This window comes from Myotis myotis, unplaced genomic scaffold (genome assembly GCF_014108235.1).
Source record: "Myotis myotis isolate mMyoMyo1 unplaced genomic scaffold, mMyoMyo1.p scaffold_m19_p_3, whole genome shotgun sequence".
NCBI lineage: Eukaryota > Metazoa > Chordata > Mammalia > Chiroptera > Vespertilionidae > Myotis > Myotis myotis.
In genome coordinates, this window is record NW_023416335.1 from 160,458,463 (window position 1) to 160,474,448 (window position 15,986).

Genomic DNA, 15,986 nt, shown 5'->3' on the forward strand with positions numbered 1-15,986 from the left:
CAGGCCCACTGTAAGTACCCCCATGAAAGTCTGAACTCTGCAAAGTCAGAGGGAAGGGACAGGAGAAATGAGCCCTCATCTTCCACATGCCCTCTTCTGAGGATCCCCTATCCCAACCCCCTTATTGGTTCTTTTAAGGCTATTGTAAAACTAGAGTTGAGAGTTAAGGTTTGTGTGTTTGCTTAGAGTAAACTTAGGTAACTATAGAGAAGGTGGGATGTTACCAGACCAGAAAGAGGAGGGGGATAAAAAGAAACCATCAGACATTGACGTAAAACTAATTCACATCCACTGGTTTATTATTGATCACGGGGCATTTCACATCGACACTAAAATTCTTTATTGCAAGTTTTACAATAATCAAGTAAATTCAGTCCAAAAACACAATAACCACGATGGGGGGCGAGGTGGGGAGATTCTACCTATAGACTTGCCTCTCTGAACTGAAAGTTCATTTTTATTTTCTTTTGGCTCCTCAAACTGAACAGCTCTGAGAGGCTCTCCAGATGCATGTAGCTTTGTTTGCTGTCTTCCCCCATCTCCTCCCAGCCTCCCCCCACAACAATAATACAAAAGAACTTCATAGCTTTGTTCTCCTTAAAATGACTTCCCTCTCGCTAACCTCCCCTGGTGCATTTTCAATGCAAAAGGCCTAAGGAAAGAGGGGGGAGAAGGAGGAGGAGGAGAAGGATGAGAATTAGCTTTAAAAATCTCTTTCCTTTTTTCTTTTCCTCATTTCCCCTGAAATTCACCCAAACCAGACCAGCACACCTTGCAATATATAATTTTTGCAGTTTTTTTTTCTTAAAAAATAAATAACCCCCCAAAATGGCCTTTAAAAAAAACAAAACAAAACCCAGCAGGTACCATGCTAAGACAACATCACATGCTTTTAGGGTCCTTAATAGTAGAAGGGAGAGAAGGGCAGGGGGCTTGTTTGTTTATCTGTTCTGTCTGTTTGGAACTGACAAGGGATAAGGTGGGAAGAAGAGAGAAAAGAACCAAAATATATATATATTAAATTCTATAAATAAGAGTCAGTTTGTATGTGAGGGGAGGGTGGGGGCATGGGGTGGGGGCAGGGTGTGAGTTATGTTTTATAACCTGGTAATGTCCTCTGCCCGCGGCTGCTCCTGCGGCGTGGCGCTCTGGGAGTGGTCTTCAGAAGTGCCCGGGGTGGCTGCCGAGAGGGTGCTGGGCGCAGCGCCGGCCGGGGGCGCTGACCTGACTTTGGTGTTGGGGAGTCGGTGGTCCTTCTTCCATTTCATGCGACGGTTTTGGAACCAGATTTTGATCTGCCTCTCAGAGAGGCACAGCGAGTGGGCGATCTCGATCCTTCTCCTTCGGGTCAGGTAGCGATTGTAATGAAACTCTTTCTCTAATTCCAGGACTTGCTGCCGGGTGTAGGCTGTCCTCGAGCGCTTGGGTTCCCCTCCGTTATAATTGGGGTTCACTGGGGGGGTTGGGGAGGGGAAAAGCAAATAGTGGGGTTCAGAGGCAGCAGCTCCCTGCCCCCACCCTCACCCCGACCTCAGCTCTGTGGAACAGGAGGAGGGGGTGGTGGAAATAAAGTCATCAAGCTAAATGGGTTATAAAGAAGTTGAAGGAAGCTGGAGACTTTGTAGTGTAATAAGAGGGGAATCCTCATTGTAACGACACTGAATTATTTATGCGCCCTTAGAAAGCGAGCATAGTTTTCACACATACATAACAGATCGTAGCACATGGCTCGGACTGCCCAGAGTAGCTAAGCCATAAAATTTATGGGGGATGTAATTACCCATTCTCGCTCGTAAATCCAGTTCAATTGTGCTAACCCAGAGTCGCTCCTGGAGAGAGAGGGGGAAGGAGAGAAAGGAGGACGGGGGCCAGAGGGGGCCGGGGAGGGTGGGGAGCGCTGGGGAAGAGGGGAGGGAGGGGGAGAGCAAAAAGCAAAGTTGCCTACCCGTGCTAACGTGGATTTTTTTCATCCATGGGTAGACTATGGGTTGCTTGCTGGCGTTGCTGGAGGGATGGTCAGGGGCTGGCTGGCTGCAGGCTGGCGGGGCTGGGGACGGGGAGGCGGAGGCGCCTGAGAGAGGCGCCGGCTCGCAGAGCGGCTGTGATTTCTCGGGGTGGTGGTGGCCCGCCTGGGCCGGCCCGTGGCCTCTCGAATTGCCCGGCCCCTGGAGGCTGGTGCAGCTATACTGGCGCTCGGGGTAGCTAGGGCGCGGAGGCGGTGGTGGGTACAGCTCCTGGTGGTGATGCTGGAATCCCGATTCCCTGGTCCGGCCGTAATATTCCGGACTGTGTTCAGGGATGTAGCTATTTTGCGAATATTCTTCGCATGGAGGAAATTTCGGATCGATGTAGTTAGAGTCCATCAAATACGAGCTCATGATCATTAATTTCTGGAGTGGAAAATAATTTTTCTCGCTTTGTCGTTTTTCTGCTCCATAAAGCCCTCCTACTAGCTAGCGACCCTGTAAAGTTACTTTCACCATGTGACTCCGCCGGCCAATCACACGGAGACACCCAGTCCCCGGATAAGGAACCGAATCGCTTTATTCAAAATGTATCCAATTTTTGTGTGTGTGTGTGGTGGTGGTGGTGCTGCTGGGGTGGTGGTGGTGCCGAGGTGGGGTTAGCTGGCAGGGGCTGGGGTGTCTCAGTGCACACCCCACAGACTGACAGCCCTCCCCTGTGCAAGGAGAGGACGCCCCCAGCCTTCCTCCCCAGCCTGGGCGCTGGGGGGCTGTCGGGAGGCTGTGACTCAGCCCGCTCCTGAAGTCTCCCCTCGGGCTGCCGATGGGTCCCGGGGGCCTCAGCTCCTGAGCTTCTCCGGAGGTTTCCATGCATGGCCATCCTGTCTGTCTGTGGAGGTCACGGGGCAGCGCCCCTCTTTCGCAGGAAGAGGAAGTTGAATGAGGACTGGAGTGGAGGTTGGATGGGGAGGAGCCCAGGCTGAGCCCAGGAGGCTGAAGAGCCTGGGGTGCCCCCCATCCAAGCATACCAGAGTCCAGCCCCCTCCCCGTGTAGACACACTCACCCAACCCTCTGGCCAAGGGGCCGGCGAGGCAGGGTCCCAGCTGGACCGGGCAGGTAGAGGCAGTGGGATGCAAATGATTCTGACGTCATTTCTGGAGGTCTGGGGGTTGAGCCCCGCTGAAGAGAGACAGGAAGTGGTTGGCAAAAGCAGAGTTCAGAAGCCTTGCCCTCCCGAGCACCCACTGAGCCTCCCTGTCCCAGCCCAGGAACCTAGGACCTCTTCTACTGCCGCTTGCTATTCCTACCCTCCATTCGGTCTGGCCTGCTGCTTTCTGACCACTGCCTGCAAGCTGCTTCCTGAGGAGCTGGGGCAAGGAGGAGAGAGATCTGCCAGGAGTCAGCGCCGCCTGAGCTGTGTCCCGCCAGGGCCCTGGGCGCTCTTCCTTCTCCATCCCCACAGAGGGCAGACCTAGCTAAGAGGGAGGCAGGCCTGTGTGGATAGGGCTTGCTTGGGGCCAGGGATTGTATCCATGTAACACATGTGTTTACATGTAAACACACATTCCCAAAGGCCATATCCAGGCTTCCTTCCAAAAGCTGAGGGGTGAGCTCACCCAGCTGGGTAGGCTGGGCACACCTAAGGGGGGAGATGTCTCCCGTCCATTTCTGCCCCCTCCCCTTTCTCTGCCACCAACCCACAGGAATTCCCTTGTGTCCAGGGTGGCAGGGCCATGGAGGGAGGAGGGGGCAAGAAGGGTTGCTTCTCACCCCCCCCCATAGGGGTGGCCACGTCCTGCCACCAATTCCAATTAACTGATCCCATAACACAGAGTTGGGGGGGGGGGCGGGTGGCAGAAGGGAGAGCCCAGGGAGGGAGCCGGGTCCCCTTGTTGTACTTGATAACAATTATAGTTTAAAATCATAGCTTGCCGGGGCTCAGCTATATTTTACTTGATAACAATAAAAGTGACACATAAAGTTAACTGTTTATGTTTTATTTATTAGACTAAATCTGCCAGCGGTGGTAGGAGCGCTTGCCTCGTCGCTACAGCTTTTATAGGGCTGTAAAACGTCATAAATCAGTCTCGCGGAATCGCCCGCACTCTTTGTGTCGGTGGCGGCGCAGGGCTGGCGGCCGCTGGCTGCCTGCTCCCTCCTTTCCACGAAAAGTCGTAATGTGATTTTTCCCCCTCTGATTTTATTATTATGATCGCCGCCGTGATTAGTCAATCTACCTTTAATTCGCCGCCCTACGCTGCCTCCTCCCAGCCCAGCCTGGTTGACACTTGAATAAGTACCTTTTAAAACGGCATAACAACTATTTGAGGGTTTAATTAGAACATCTGCAATTAAGGGAATGAGGAGGGGAAGAGAAAAAATAAAGCCCTTGTGAGAGGGAGACTGAAGGCGGGAGATTCTCAACCTGTCTCTCACCACCTTTGCGATGCAAGAGAGGGTCCCCACTTCCAAATTAGGGCTCACCCTAAGGCAGGAATTACACTGGGCCACAGCTGATGCCCAAAGGGGCTGCTCCTCCACCTGGGCCCTGGCTGCCTTCCCTCCTCAGATGCTCAGGCCTCCCACCCTCAGCCCAGGTGCCTGGGGAGGGGGTCCCTGGATGCCCTGCCCCCTGCCATCAGGTGGGTGAGGGGACAGGAATTCCCTGGAGGTGCACCATCTCTTGGAGGAGATTTCCAAATGCCCACAGTTGGTTGAGATCCCCTGCCCACGCCTGTCCGGGACCCTCTTCGTGTGAGGACTGGCTGGTTTGGTTGGAAGAGGAACTTGAGACTTTGAGGAGGGGAAGGCTGCTGTTGGGTTGATAGTGGTTTGGAGTGTGTGAGGGTTTTCTTTTTTGTAATTATTGGTGGTGGGGGGGGAGCAAGAAGAGGGCAAAGGGAAACCAACGCTGAATGCTGACCTACATAGGAGTCTGCACCACGGCCCCAGACTGCCCCCAGGGGAGGCCCAAAGCTCTGTGACTCTCAGGCGGGGTTAGGGGAGCTGAAGGCACTGAGAGCCTTCCAGCTCCACCCCCAACCTCTCTTCCAGGCCAGCACCTGGGTCAGGCCGCCCCGCCCCAATCTGGCCCAGATATTCTTTTCCCCACTTGACCTGGTGAGGTCTTGGCCTGGCTCCCCTTCTTCCAGCCCTCACACTCACCTCTGCCAGCCCTGCCTCCACCTCAGTCCTCATTTCTTCTGTCTCCTTACTCCCTTGGGCTTGTTAGGGAGTCCTTCCCAAGGTATTGCCCACCCCACAGCCTACCAGCTTACTCCCCAGGATTCTGAGCTCCTGCAGGTGGCTAGAGGGAGCGGGAGCAGGAAACCCACTTCAGGCCAGTATGTGTAAGTAGATACGGAGAGTTCAGATGCCTCCAACTAAATGTCAAATCTGTCTTTGGTTATTACAGCTAACAAATATATACTATTAATATTTATTAATATATTAAATGCATCCTTATGCAGCCACAAATATATGTGGGGTTCTCATTCCAGGCTTGCACAGCTGATTCAACATGCACATTCATAAAGTGAAATCTGGGAGATTCCCCCAAATGTGCCCACACTTATCTATATCATTTACCAAAAAAACTCTCTTTGGGCTTCTATAGCTTAATAGCAAGGAAGTCGCCTATCACATGGGGAAAATAGCAAGCCAGACTGCACCACACACATACATACAAGCATTTTCACTTATTAGCAGTACGGAAATCAAACCCTTACGGAAGACTCCTGCACTTAGCATTGGCTTAATTGGGTGGGGGGGCGGGGGAGGCACTAAAGCAGCGGCTCTCTCCTGCAGTGACGCCTAGTATCTGGTCTAGTCCTGCCTCCTTTTGTGCATCGGCCTCCTGCCTCTGGCCTTGCCAACCCAAGGATCTCTCTACTCTCCGGCTGGCTCTGCCCTCCACCTCTCTCTGACCCAATTTTATTTTTTATTTTTTTCTGACTACCTTTTGCCAGCTTCCAAACACTCTCCGAATGCCCCCGACCCCATATCCTTTCTAAATCTCGATCTGGTTTCTCTTTCGGAAACATGTTTCAGTACAAAGCGCTTCCCTTCTGACACCGCTGAAGAAAAATATGTGTCCATTGTGTGCGAGGCCTTATTGTGCCCGGATTACCATACTGACCGTTGGATAACCCATATTCCTCCCCTCCCCAGTAACGCGCTGCCGGCTGAGAGACCTCAGCGGCTCCACCGATTCTGTGCTGCATTAAAATCCACCTCTCAGGCTCCCTGAATTTTCCTAGGGAGAAAAATAAATGGGAGAACCAATGTAGGATTTGGAAAGCAAAGAGAAGGAAAATGAGAGTCATTCCTTTCCCGTTCGCAGAAGTGCAGGGTTTTGCTTTTAGTGTATGTATGTGGTTTTTGTTATTTTAGAGATTGAAAATGACAACATATCTCTTTCTCCTTCCTGAAATAAATTGACTTTTAGATAGTATGCAATCAAATAACTCATTTCATTTTTATTCTTTTCTCCAAACAACTTGAAAACCCCAAACTAAAGCAAGACCCTTATCCCATTTCCCCTCTGTGTGTATGTATGTATGTATGTGTGTGTGTGTGTTTTGTCCCTTTCTAATGCCAGCAGGCAGGGCTAATGTATGCAAAAGAATATGCAAATGCTTAATTGATTTTTTCTTAAATCTCTTGTCAGTAAAAGTAATGAATTGGTCTAAAATGATTTTAATAACCTGGACGTGTCACCAGAAAATACTCAACCTTTTTTCTCTCTCTCTCCTGGAATCGCTTATAGTCTTGGGGGGGAAAAAGCAATCATGGAATGTTAATTTGCCCCCCTTTAAAATATTAAAGATAAATTTCCCTTGTTTGTTCCAAGACCATAGGCAAGGTCCTCTCATGGATTTCCCCCTCCTTGCCTTGCCTTCCTTGGAATTCAATTTTCCTCAAATCTCGTTTAAAGTGGCTTTTTAAAAAGTGGCCGCATTTTAATATTGGTTAGACAGAGTGACCTGCATTTCACCTCGGGTGTTTGACTTGTTCCAATAGGTCACTGCCATGGGGTTATTGATGGGGAAACTCCATTGAAATTTGTCTCTTCGCAAATGGCCTTTAGATCTTCCAGCGAGTTCAATAACTAGTTATAATGTGGAAGGGGAAAAATGAAGGCCCTGGGCTAACGAATTTGATGTTTCATTTTTATGCTGGAGAAATTGTTAGTTAGAAGAGGTTGGGTTCCCCACTGCCTTCTTTGCTCATCCTGGCCTCACTGACCCCCACTCCAGGCCAAGGCTGCTGGATTATAACCCCTTTAAAACTTGGACTGGGGTGTCCCTTTCTCCCTTGATGTAAGCTTTAATTCTTATTATTATGAATATTGTTGTTGTCAAAATTCTGACTAAGGGTGCAGGAAGCTTGCGCTCCTGGAGATTTGTGACCTGAGCTTTCCTGTTTAGGGGGGAAGGAAGTCTGTTTTTAAAGGAGCTTAAATGCAGTTTTGAAAGATTCAGGAGTTACGCTGGCTTTAGGGTCTTTTATGGAAGGCTCCCGGCCTGGTGCTCTCAGAATTAAGGTGATGATAGGAAGCTGCAATCCCTTTCGGGGGTTGATGAGGGCATCTGCCCTCATCTGTTTGTGGCCTCTGAGCTCCCAGAGACCCATGGGATCAGGCACCCAGGACCAAAGAAGACAGAGACTGGCAAGTTTAAGGACAGACGGAGCATTCCATGGAGCAAGCAAGGGAAGCCTGGGTCTCCTCCAGGATCAGAGACAGGACTCTGGAGACTTTGCCGAGCTTCACCAGAAGGGCACCCACAAAAGCCCAACACCCAAAGCCAGTGAGTTTTAGTGAACTGAAGAGAGCAGAGGAAAATGAGGGGAGGCATGGAGATTTTATAAACTTCCCTTTTTGCTGGAATCCTCAAGGAGTGGGAGAGGAAGGGCAGGGGCAGAGGGGAAGGTCTTTATTTTATTCTCCCCCATCACAGCCAAGTTGGGGAACCCCTGGCTTCTGGGGAGAAGGCTCCGTGAGAAAGGATTGTGTAGAAATCACCTCTGCAGGCTGGCCGGCCGTACCAGGGGTGACCATTATTAACCTCCATAATAACAAGACCATCCTTCCCTCACAAATCAGCTGCCCGCAGCCTCATCTCCTTCTTCCAGGAACTGCTCCTTCTCCTTTCCTGCCCGAAGGGGTCCAGTTTGTTCAGCCCCAAGTTTCCCCTTTAATACACCCACCCGCCTCCTACCCCCTTCTGAGCCTGGGTTCGGTGGATGGGAGTCATTCCAAAGGCAAGCACTGATTTCTGGGTTGGGGGAATCGAGGTCAATATGTCAGTGCCTGAAACCAGGGTGCCACTTCCCTCTGCCCTCAAACCCAGAGGCAGCCAGTACCTCGGTGCCACCTGTGCTCGCAGACAAACTTTCCTGGGCAGATCCGTGGCTCCACTGGGGTCGGGAGCAGCCCTTAACCACACAGCCGGAATCTCATCAAAACGGGAGAGTCTGAGAAGGGGCCCTGGGCGCTCGGGCTCGGCCTGGGAGCGGCCCGGCCCGCGCGGCCCCGCGGGGCAGGGATCCACAGCGGTCTGTTCTCCGCCTGCCCGCAGCCCCCGCGCGTGGCCCCCCGCGGGCGAGTCCCTTCCCCCGGACGCTCGCCCGCCTCGGCCCGCACCTCGGCGGCGGCCTCCGGACCCCAGACCCCCAGCCTCGGGCCTCGCCCTCTCCCCGTTTTAATTACGTGATTGATTTTCGCTTGGGCCGCCTCGAGACGCCTCTGCTTCCGACTGGTTTTAATCTCCCGGTTCCCTTTTTGTCTCTCGGGGTCCTCCTGCCGGGCTGGGCTGTGAGTCAGAGGCTGCCCCTGGGGCGCCTCGGCGGGCCGGGCCGCTGCCTCGCCCTTCACACCAACGAAATGGTCCTCCGGGCTCGGGGGCCGCCCGCCACGAGGGGCTCCGGCTGCGGTCCCGCCTGGATGCTGGGGGCTCCATTATTCTCTACCGGGAAGCGGCCGCGATGAATGATCGCCGCAGCCTGGGGCCGGGCCCGGCTGCCCGCGGGCTGCCTCCTCCTCGCCCCGGGAAGGGGTGTGAGGGGGTCTGCCCGGGACCCGCGGAGGCGCAGCGCCCGGCTCTGGGCTCAGCGGGGAGCTCCAGCCTCGTCCCCGACACTCGGCCCTGCGCCCGCGGCCCAGAAGCGCCCAGAGAAGCAAATATGGCCACAACTTTCCACCACTACGCGCCCGAGCGGGACCCCAGGGCTGGGGCTCGGAGCCCCCCACCTGCCCTTGGCCGGTTGTCTGATGTCGCTCCCCAGCCCCACACAGAGGCCTGTGGCGGCGGCCGCCTCCGCACCGCTGTCCGGGAACGCGCCGCAGTCCCTGCATCGGAGGGGCTGAAGGTGAGGCCGAGGGAGGGAGACAGGGAAGAAATTTTAATTTCTGAGCAGAACAGACTTGGGGTGGGGAGTGGAAGGGGAAGACTTGAAATAAAGAAAAGAAACCCTTTCTCCCACCGTAGCCTTTCTTGTCTCCAGACACACAAAAAAACCAACCCTCTTTTTCCTCCCCAAACCGCTGGTGTTCCGCTTAATGTCTCATCTATTTACAACTAATAAACACCTCTCTGATTATTCTCCCACGGTCTGTTCATTCTTTGATCCTTTCCAAGGAGGCGAGCGATGACTTACTATTAGCAGTATTTTATGATTATATTTTTCCCCTGGGGAGAGGAGGGAGTTGGGAATGTCTTTCTCGCTGGGGAAGAAGTTCAGTGAAACTTGAGTTGGTCACAACCTTCTCTCTGCGGCCCCCCTCCCCCCTGCCATCTACAACACCCCAACCTCTGCTCCCCAACCTCCTTCCCCAGCAGCAATGTTGCTGGGTAAATAAGAGTCCGCCTGCCTGGCTATTAGAATTCTGGAGACGTTGGCATCTGTAGCAATCATTAGTCAAAGCCAAGGAAGCCAAAGGAGCCAGGAGTTGGACAGAAAAAATCTTGGAAATGATATACAGGAGCCGCCGAGGCATCAATCCCGCCGATAAGAGTGCGGCTGCCGGGAGCGAGGCGGCCGCTTAATTGGGCCCTGGGCACCAAGAACAATTGGGGATGGGGCACCTATGGGTTGGGCAGTGGCCCTGGCACCATTTGGGCACCCTACAAAAATAACGAGGGGCTTGCCACCCTTTCCCCAATGTCAAAGGCCCAGGTGGATGGGGTGGGGGCTCTCATGCCTCTATCAGCGTCGCCCTGGGAGCCAGGAGGAGCTGGGCTGCAAGACTCTTCCCTTTCTTCAGTCCCCTTCTCCTTCGTGGCTCTCTTAGGAGGCGCTGCAGGTTGGGGAGCCTGGGCTGGGATTTCAGATCACAGGGACAGTCTGGAGAGAGGCTGTGGTCCCTAGAGTGGGTTTTCAGGGGACAGATAATTCAGTTGGACTAGATTTGAGGATAGCCTTGGAAATAGCAACAGCATCACTTGCTTTAATAAGCAAAACATCCAAAAGATATTTGTTCCCTATCCCCACTCTTTATTGATCACAGAGAGAGAGAGAGAGAGAGAGAGAGAGAGAGAGAGAGACAGTAAGTTTAAATCCTTCCAGACTGAGAGCTATGCCCCTACATGCATTATGGAACCATCTCTAAACATATGTTCTAATAGTTAAGTTTCTGCAAAGATTGTAAAGATCTCCAAATATTCTGCTTCAATAAATAGCTGTTTTAGGAGTGGGGACCCTTATATAAATCTAGATAAATTTTTCAAAATAGAGATTGAGCAACACATGCATAGTTCTTTCCAAGTGAGAAAAAAAGCCCCCAGCAAATATTCATCTAGATGTTTAGAGAGAGAGAGAGAGAGCTGTACCAATACATCCTAGCATATACATCCAACACTATAGAAGGATTGGAAATGTGCATGCAGGAATTCGACAGAGGACTGTTATGTTCACTGTGGATCTATAAATCTAGAGATCTATAAATTTGTATTTAAATGTGGAATAGAGAGAGATGTAAAACATACACCCTGTTATAGAGGCATAGAGTGATCTATAAATACATTTTCACGTGTACAGCGACAGGATTGTTCAGCTCTCTATAAAGACACCTGTATTTTTGTGGAGTCCTAGGAATGAGGGCAATTCTCGAATGCTTGTGAGTTTGGGATGCCCGAGCCCAGACTTCTCTGGGACATAAACAAGGGTACACTAGAGCCTGTGCAAATACTAAGAGAGCCCAGGATCTCATATAATCTATAGCCTCATTGCCAGCATGTGGAGACATTTCTCTGGCGGTGGATAGGAGCCCTGATGCCTGGGCCTGAAAACGTCCTGATTTACTGAGCCCAAACTGAGATGGGGGTAGAGCGCTCTTTACTTCTTTTTCCCTTCAGCTCCTTAGCTCCAGGCTCAGGGGAGACCCATGGGAAATTGGGGTGTCTTTAGGAGGGGAAGGTTCATTAACATTACAAAATGGAGCCATGTAGGTAAAATATGATTTTGTTTGCAGAGAATTGTGTTAGAGAGAAATGGGAGAAGGCTGTGAGCTTTCACAGACACCCCTGCACCCATCTTAATTACATAAAACCAGTCACCACAGGACTGAAGAATTTCCTCCATTCATATAGTGCTAGATGGGGACTTTTATATGCTTCAATCCCACCCCTTCTTCTTAAGTTCTCCCCTATACACCTTGTTCCACCTTGTCAAGAAGGAATCTGGGGCTTAGGAAAGGGGTCACAGGGAGAGCAGAGCCCTGAGGAGTCATTGTATCTACCACCAGGCTCAGAAGCTGATTACTTGGAAGTTGGTTCCTTCTTAGTTGAGGGGTTTGGGGAGCAAGGTCTTTGTGGACAAAAGAAAATGAAAGGTTCCTAGGTTGATTTTTAAATCTGGAACTTTGAGGAGGGGAATCACCAATGAGCTCTTTTCTTATTGGAGGTGGAAAATTTGGGGAGCCCTGGATTTCCTTTTAGTTTTCTTCTTTGGTTTACTGGGGAAAGGGAGGTATAGAGGGGCCCCAGGTGGGCTTGGGGAAGTGCAATCCAATCTTGCTGGCCAGATTGGGGGAGAATGATTTACAAAGCAAAACCTCAGATGCTACTTCCTGAGAAGTCACCAGATCAAAACAGCTCCTCTAGGCTTTTATGACCCAGTCTCTACTCCCAACAGGAAAAGCACCCTCAATAAAACCTTGGCCCACGCCCCTATCCTCTATCCAGAGGAGGGGGAGAGACACAATCTAAAATGAGAGACCTGACCCTTACTTACTTCACACACACACACACACACACACACACACACACACACACACACACCCTGGGCTTTCTAGGTGACTTTTTAAAGAAGTCTAGATTTTTCTCTACTGCTTGAGTGAAGAATCAGCCATGAGAGATTTGGAATTTGAGCCTGGAGCAAAGGGTAAGGGTGATTTGATCAGATGAGGGTCTGGCTTCAGGGTCCCTTATTATCTCCCAACTCTCCACAACCCAACAGGCCAGCAGGACACTAAAGGTCACCAAGAGCGTGGCCGCCACCATCTGTGGGGGCTGCGCTAGGTTTTGGTTTCCCAGAGAGGCAGAAGGAGGGAAACTGGACAGTTGCCCAGGGCTTGAGGGCAGAGGTGGGGAGGGCAGAACAAATGGTCTCCATGCTGGGTGGGTGGGAAGAATGGGGCAGGACAAGGACTGGGAAGTTGGTTCAAGACTGGTTTACTGTGTGCAGCCTGGGCGTCAGACCTCTTTCACACCATACTTGGGCACATACATATACTTCTGTGTGTTCATGTGTGGTGTTTGGGGCCAGGGGCGGGAGAAATAGGGATCTTTCTAGGGAAGACCTAGTAGTCTACTCTACCCCTCTGAGAGCTGTGGCATGCACATACTGAAGGATCCCAGGGAACTGAGCCCATGCAGGGCCGCAGATCATGGGAGAAATTTCTCTGTACTTGTATCAGGTGTGAAGAAGTAGCCTCCTACCTGCACTGGCTCCCCAGCATGCCCAGGGCCTTCTATTCAACCTCTCATTGTAGCTTCCAAGGCCTGGCCATCAGAGAATGAACAAGGTGCTGGATTACCTAGTGTAGCTTACTCAAGGCCCAAATTTCATCCCCATTCCCCCCACACAGTGATTTCTCCTGGGTGTTGCTGTTCCCCTTTGCCCTTCAGTGAGCCTTAGGAATGGGAGAGGGAGATGAATCCCAGGGTTCTGTAGGACTCAAGGATCAAGAGATCTCTTATCACCCCAGTTCAGGAGTCCAAATTCCTTTGGCTTCTGGGGCCCCATTAAAGCCCTTGAAGGAGATATTATTAGAACAGACACACCATTCTGCGTTACCAGGACCCATTAAAAGGGGCTGTGATTTTCTTGGCCCTCTAGCAGTTTCATTCCTTCCTTATATTGAATCTCTAACTCAAAGATCCCTAGCTTGGGGTCCTGATTTTCCCCCTTCTCCACCTCAAAGGGCTCCAAGGTCTCCAGGCCCACCGAGGTAGAGGCTCAGGGTGGTGCTTGTCTCCTCATCAAAAGAAAATACAGAATTGAAGCCCAGGTTAGAAACTCACACACAGAGAGGCAGAGTCAAAGAGAAAGAAAAAGTTTACATGGATATTAGAAGGGATTGAGCAATAAAATCTCTCTTCTCAGAGCCTGCTTAGACAACCAATGCCCCCTGTCTTTCCCCAGCTTCATGGGATCTGGAAACTCTAGTGTGAGAAATCCACACTGGAGGTGCGGGTTGGTCTCAGACAAGACTACCACACCATCTACCAGGGAAAAAGAATGTGTGTGCTTTCATTCTTAACTCATGAGGGAGTCAATGGAGCAGTGTGATGAAGGTGATGCGGAAAGTGGGGGCTCAATGGTTTCCAGAAGAGCTGCCTTCCCTCTGGCTTCACTTTCTAATCCTTCCCACCTGTGGCATAGTCCCTAAACCAGCCCTACCCAGAAGACAAACAAACAGGAGGGTGCTGACAAAGCCCAGCTCAAACTGTATTACCTCTCCCATCCTGCACCCCTGAGGCCCCTCAGAGGAGGGCTTAGAGGTCCCAGGGGCACAGCCCATCAGAACTCTCACCCCTCAGTCAGCTCAAGAGGACCAGAGATCAGAAGGAGAAGGGGAGGGGAGGAGAACTCAACCAGAAAATTAACCCTGGAACAAAGTCCTGGAGAGGGGTGGGGGGATGAGGAGAGAAATACCTGGTCTGAACTCCTGAGTGGGCTGGGTCAGGGCCCAGCCCAAAATGTTTAGGAAACACACACTTCTGTCGTACATGCACACTCTCTGTGCCATCAAATGCTCTTGCTCAGAAATAGTTTCTCCTCTGACCTGACCCATGTACACATAAACATTGAAATCCACACCTTCAGTGACTGTATCCTTTGACAGCTATTGGCCAGGACACAGGATCATCACGTTGATAAAGCTAATGACTTTTGGAACATTTCCAGAAACACAAATCAAAAGAGGCCTCTTCTAATCATCACACCTGCCCCCAAGAAGATCGGAAGAAAATGATAACTTGTACAAGGTGAGTGTATAGGGAATAATCATACTCAGAATTTGAATTCAGGGTTCGAGTTCATATCCACACCTGCTGCACAGCCTAATCTAGAATCCACATCTATAAAACCTAGAGAACTGGGTAGGATCACACAGGCCATGATGGGAGTAATCCAGAGGACACCCTCACAACTTCTGATCCTTGTACAATTGAGATTGACCTCCAGGTACAACTTAGAATAGAAGCCAAGGGTTCTCCACAGCTGGTTCAGGGACAGAGGCTAGAATAGGCTCAGCATTACTCCCCTGGGCATCTGAGATAGGGCGGACCCAGGAGCTATAGGGAGTGGTGGGGAGGGAGGGAGCCAAGGTGGAGGGACCGGGTGGAGCGAGACAGAGACCCAAGTACTTTAGGCCTGATTGGTTGGTGAGGGCCATGTGACCCTACTTAGAGCATTCCTGATTGGTTGCTTGACCCTTCTAGGGTTAAAAGACCTAGGAACAAAATTTAAAGCTTTCCGGGTTGGCTGGGGCACCTGATTGACTGCCCATCCCCCCCTCTCCAGTGCACCCCCCCAATTAGAGCGCGAAGTGGGGGTGGGAAAACCAAGAACCTCATGCCCAATTTGTATTCGTCCTACTTCCATTCATTCCACTACTAAACAGCAAAAAAACTGGCCGAGTTAAATTATTTGAGAGGAAGGACGATCTATTATTATTAGGATAATAAGAAGGAGTGACATTTTTGAGCCTAAGAAACAGAAAATGGGACAAGGAAGTCATAGTCCCCCTAAGAGACGCTGTGTAACCCGAGTACACCGCCCCACACGGAGCGGAGGGAATGGGAAGAGGTTCGGCCAGGAGTCGGGGAAGGCTGAGAGTCGTGCCAGGTGGGGTCTTGGCTGAAGGCTTGGTTACAGACCATGAGACTCGCTCCCTAAAGTTTTGAGGAGGCCGGATCGAGGGGAACAATTATAGACCAAGGGAAACTCCCATCTCCCCACTGCCTGGGTGGAAAGTTTTCAGAAACCCTCAAAAGCACAGACGTGGGGAGGGGAGAGTCGAGGAGGGCCAGACATGAGGAAGGGAGAACCTGAGAGCTCACTCTACAAATGTGAGAATCCTCGGGGATCTGAACGCCCCCGCCCCCCAGGAAATAAAAGACTAGAGAGGAGGGTGGGGAAGCGGAAGCTCCGAGAGAAACCCAGGGGAGGCGTAGGATTTCCCCAGTCCCGGCGCTCGCTATCCTCACACAGACCACGGACCACCAGGGTGGGGGCTGGGGCTCCAGCTCAGACGGTGTATTTGGGTCTCTGTCCCCCTTCCCCTTTCCCCCTTCCAGAGTCTGCCGGGGCTCCCTGTCGGTGCTGATCCCTGCTTCTTCCTCAGTCTCCAGGGCGGTAGGGGCGAGCTAGCAGCCTCTCTCCCAGTTCCCCAAATGCACCTCTTCACAATGCGGTGCCTAGTCCCCCTCGTGCTCCAAGGCAGTCCCCCACTATTCTGGAAAGGTATAGACCTGGCTCGCCCCCTCCTCCTCTCCTCTTGCCCAAGCTGCCCT

The 15,986-nt window shown here is 51.6% G+C and overlaps 1 protein-coding gene across 2 annotated transcripts in view; it reads right to left on the reverse strand.

Annotated features, from left to right (window-relative positions):
• Window positions 1-268: 268 nt before the first annotated feature.
• HOXC4 (homeobox C4) overlaps window positions 269-15,986 on the reverse strand; it is a 59,363-nt gene continuing 43,645 nt past the window's right edge. The window contains exons 2-4 of one of the 2 annotated variants that reach the window (XM_036298611.1): window positions 3,029-3,144; window positions 1,946-2,880; window positions 269-1,453 (exon numbers count right to left, since the gene is read on the reverse strand). In XM_036298611.1, the coding sequence (XP_036154504.1) occupies window positions 1,098-1,453; window positions 1,946-2,384 (795 nt within the window). In that variant the 5' untranslated portion in view covers window positions 2,385-2,880; window positions 3,029-3,144 and the 3' untranslated portion in view covers window positions 269-1,097. Of the gene's footprint in view, window positions 1,454-1,945; window positions 3,145-8,677; window positions 9,214-15,986 lie in introns of those variants that run through there. The other variant, XM_036298610.1, reaches the window with a different exon arrangement.